This window comes from Gigantopelta aegis, chromosome 15 (genome assembly GCF_016097555.1).
Source record: "Gigantopelta aegis isolate Gae_Host chromosome 15, Gae_host_genome, whole genome shotgun sequence".
NCBI classification, from domain to species: Eukaryota; Metazoa; Mollusca; class Gastropoda; order Neomphalida; family Peltospiridae; genus Gigantopelta; species Gigantopelta aegis.
Window position 1 is genome coordinate 27450058 of NC_054713.1, and position 4731 is coordinate 27454788.

The 4731-nt window shown below is 41.2% G+C and overlaps 1 protein-coding gene across 1 annotated transcript; it reads right to left on the reverse strand.

Moving 5' to 3' along the window:
* Positions 1 to 833: 833 nt before the first annotated feature.
* LOC121390590 (neuropeptide Y receptor type 4-like) lies at positions 834 to 3806 on the reverse strand. The gene has a single exon (XM_041522445.1). The coding sequence runs from the start codon at positions 3792 to 3794 to the stop codon at positions 2649 to 2651; it is 1146 nt and encodes a 381-aa protein (XP_041378379.1). The 5' UTR covers positions 3795 to 3806; the 3' UTR covers positions 834 to 2648.
* Between the last annotated feature and the right edge of the window lie 925 nt (positions 3807 to 4731).

A 4731-nucleotide genomic window follows, 5' to 3' on the forward strand; every position in this document is an offset into this window, starting at 1 on the left:
ATCAACTGGTGGATAGATTGCCCCACTTCTTATTATTAAAGAGTTCCAAAACAAAACCTTTCTTGATGGCCGACATGCGATTCTCTCCATCGTTGCCCAATTAAATGCTTTGGGCGATATAAAAGTGTTGTGTGATATCCCACATGAATATAAGTTTAATGTATAATCCATATTTAGCAAAATAAGACCCTGTTAATGCGTGATAATTTGCCTTTAATTCTGACTTAGTTTGTAACACCCCTGCGTGTGCTGTAACCTCACCGTGGTGCAGGGGTGTAACATTCTCTTTGAGAATGGCCAATACAGCACACAATTGAAGATTTGAGTAAAATTCAGTATCCGTAAAATTCTGTGATATTTGTGTTTTTGCACAGTTCTTTACACTGTTTTTGTTTAAGTCTTGAATTTTGATATTGATGTTGATCATCACTTTATTTATTTGCATTACCATAGTTTGACACCCAATAGCCGATGTATTTTTCGTGCTGGGGTGTCGTTAAACATTCATTCATTCATTCATTCATTTTAGTTTGTAACAACGGAATACGAGCAACCGTCCATTTGCATATTTTTGTGTGCTTGGATTTTTAAAGTAAGTACATGTGGGTTTCTGATTTGTTTGTGTATCAGTCTCCCACACCAACAATATTCTCGTAACCCACCCCACCCCACCCTCCCGACAACAGTCATACTACCACCCACCCATCCCCCCGAACCCCCATTCACTGTAACAATGAATTACCGTGTGGACTATTATGTATCGCATTCATTATAATTGTTGATTCCTTAAATAATTTACTACATATAATGCCAAGTGATAATAATTTGAAATGTTGATTTTATTCTTTATTTCAGTAATTTGTCGACATCAAATGTTGATTTTAAGAACACAAATGTTTTATTATGCACTTTAGATTTCATAGATCAGATGCAGAACAACAATGAACGCGCGTTTACAACATTTTAAATACATAGTATTTTCAACATTCGTAGCTCTTCATTTGTAACAAACACAATTATGGCTGTTCATGGGTAAAATGTACACGTGAGCAATTAGAGAAGTAAAATTGAATTTTCATCAAAATATATATTCTGTAAAGGAACACTTGCAAACGGGAATACTGGTACTGCCTTCTCCATTCAAATATTTACTTTTGGGTTCAATGAGTTATGTACACACGAAGTGAAATTGTTATGTTGACAATTAAATGCAACACTATACATACACAACAACTAATTAGTCGAAATCGTGAATTAATATATTTAGCGACAAAATGTGGGGAGAGAAAATAAATATGGTTGCAATGAATCCAAAGCTTGGATTCCTCATCATAGCTTTGGTTGATTTTGTGTGGACTTTCGTTCAGTCGCCTTAAAACATTGTCATACGATTGGGACGGGAATACTCCACAAACCCACTGGGACGAGCGTTTCTACCAAGATCGTCTAGAGACCCTCATAACAATGTGATTACAAGGGCGTACAAGAGGCGTGGGTACAGTTCGTTATACAATATGTTTTATATTACATTTGTTTCACAGAATGGCCTACATGGCCACCAGACATTTACCGCATGAGTTGAAGTGAACGCGTACAGTTCGTTATGCAGTGTTTTTTATATTACATTTGTTTCACAGAATCGCCTACATGGCCACCAGACATTTACCGAATGAGTTGAAGTGAACGCGTACAGTTCGTTATACAGTATGTTTTATATTACATTTGTTTCACAGAATGGCCTACATGGCCACCAGACATTTGCCGAATGAGATGAACTGAACGCGTACAGTTCGTTATACAGTGTTTTTTTTGTATTACATTTGTTTCACAGAATCGCCTACATGGCCACCAGACATTTACCGAATGAGTTGAAGTGAACGCGTACAGTTCGTTATGCAGTGTTTTTTTTATATTACATTTGTTTCACAGAATCGCCTACATGGCCACCAGACATTTGCCGAATGAGGTGAACTGAACGCGTACAGTTCGTTATACAGTTTTTTTTTTATATTACATTTGTTTCACAGAATGGCCTACATGGCCACCAGACATTTACCGAATGAGTTGAAGTGAACGCGTACAGTTCGTTATACAGTGTTTTTTTTATATTACATTTGTTTCACAGAATGGCCTACATGGCCACCAGACATTTACCGAATGAGTTGAACTGAACGCGTACAGTTCGTTATACAGTGTTTTTTATATTACATTTGTTTCACAGAATGGCCTACATGGCCACCAGACATTTACCGAATGAGTTAAAGTGAACGCGTACAGTTCGTTATAGTGTATGTTTTATATTACATTTGTTTCACAGAATGGCCTACATGGCCACCAGACATTTACCGAATGAGTTGAAGTGAACGCACTCCCCTGATTGTTTCCTGGCTGGACAGAGCGTGTACCTTCCAGGCAGAATTACGACGTTTTCGTTCTTGTCCATTGCATTCTACTGACCTTATAAGGTCAGTTCCGGAACTTAATTCACCCATGTGGTTGGTCCAATCAACTAACATTTATTGTCTAAGTATTTTATCCCGAAATTTGTGGTCGAATCTATTTTCACTGTTATCGAATTGTAACGTTGTCTCGGACTAAGATTGGAAACAAGAAACAGACCAGAAAGCGTTAATAGGTCGCTGAAAGATTTATTTACATCTCTTCAGTAACTGTTTGAGGTCGTCGCGAAATGCTCTGTTCATGAAAGCGTAGATGAAAGGGTTTGCCACATTATTGACAAAATAAATATTGAACACTATTAAGTTGAAAGGTATCATCTGCAGCCCGATCAGCCACGAAGGTAAAAACGATATGATAAAAACGATCGTGACGACGAACAACATTCCCGCGGTTTTCACATTGGCGTAAAGTGTCTTCTCGCGTATGGCAATCTGCCTGCTCGTCGACGACTTCTTTGGCAAGGCAGACTTGTCGGCATTCACGTTCCCATTAACGGCTGTCATCTGCGTTTCCTCCACCACCGTCTGTTCCGCCCCGTTCACGCTGGTGTAGCAGCTCATGCGCTTGCGGCGTGACCGCCAGCGCCGTCGTAGCAGTATGGATCTGTATATGAGGGCGTAGAGAACGAGAACTATGATGAAGGACACGAGAAACAGCGCGGCGTAGACCTTCTGGTAGGAGGCCGTGAAGTGCATGCTGAGAATCATGGAATTGAGACCGCAGTATTCACCACGCACTAAAACAGTGTTGTACCGCACTTCCTCCTTATCGTTAAAGGTTCCGTTCGAAAGGTTCGTCTGGGTGTACTCCAGGGAATATCCGTTGTAGTAGTAGCTCCACGTCTGGTTATCCGCTGATGAATTGCGTGGGCCGAGCGTATCCACCATGGCAGAAACATTGGAGTCGTTCACAACTGGCGAGGTGTGCACGCGATCCACGCCGTAATTCAACGCCGTTATCACCCCCAGAACGAACGACAACAGAGTAAGGCACGCAACACCAAGTTTGGCTCGCTCCACCGTCAACACTCGGAGGAAGGGATGACAAATACAGAAATACCTGTCGAACGCAATGGCCACCATTATGAACGCGGACAGCGGGACGTTGGACGTTATACAGAAGAGATACACTTTACAGATGATGTCGTACACTAAGCGATAGCTTAAGAGTTCCGCGACAATCGTGTAGGGCACCACGACGAGGCACACTAGGAAGTCGGTGACAGCTAGAGACAGGATAAACACGTTAGATGTCGTCTTGTCCCGCTTCTTGTAGTAAATGTAAAACGCCAGAGCATTGCCCACAATGCCGGAGAAGGAGAATAAGGCTAACATAGTGATGACGATGATCAGGGTGGTTCCAATCTGGTCTGCATCAGCGCTGACAAGTTCCGGTGGCTCTGTAACGTTTGCTGGCATCATCCTTGTCTGAAATAATAAGACAAATTTAACATTAGACTTACCAACGTCATTGAAAACGTAGTCATAATACTTAATATTTAAAGACACGAACTGCCAATTAGCACGATTCGTTGGTATTGCACAGACTCCAATGACACTTGACTGTACAGGGCCCCGTTCCACGAAGCGATCTTAGCGCTAAGATCACCGTAAGCACATAAGGTAGTTATGCACATAAAGTAATCGTAGCGCTAAGATCGCTTCGTGGAACGGGGCCCAGGGACCTAATTCATTCAACTGTCGCGACTTGGCGATCTCCTAGTGCAATGCAAAAGGACTTGCGAACACGATACGATGTTGCTTAAGATAGCTTAAAGGTGCTTTGTGAATTAGACTTCAGGGATTCACGTCACAAAACATCGTGGGCAGAATTCACGAAGCCTGTTTTTCTTAAACGCAGGAGTTCAAGCATTGCAAATGCTCGTAGTTACACGCGTGTACGTCTAAAACAGGCTTTCTAAATGTGGCGCCGTTAGTTTACGTCTGCGACTTGCAAATATATCAGTCATACGTTAACACGTGTTTGGCATCTATTTCACAAAGACAATTACATCATTACGGAAGACAAGACAAACGAAAATGAATTATGAGTACTTCAAACTATATTAGTTCTTCTGTTAGTACTAATAAGCATTATGGTTTAGTCGTAGATCTAGGTTTACGTGCAAAACTCGTAGATCTAGGTTTACGTGCAACCCTAGTCTTTAATTCTTTCTGAAATTGGACCCCAAGACCTTAACCGCTGGGCCACTCAAACTAGTGGTATTCGTCAACAGACCACCTTGCTTTATTTTAACGTATCAGCTTTTAT

Coding starts and splice junctions, on each gene's coding strand:
- LOC121390590 (XM_041522445.1), bottom strand. CDS start 3,794: ATGTTAGCCTTATTCTCCTTCTCCGGCATTGTGGGCAATGCTCTGGCG.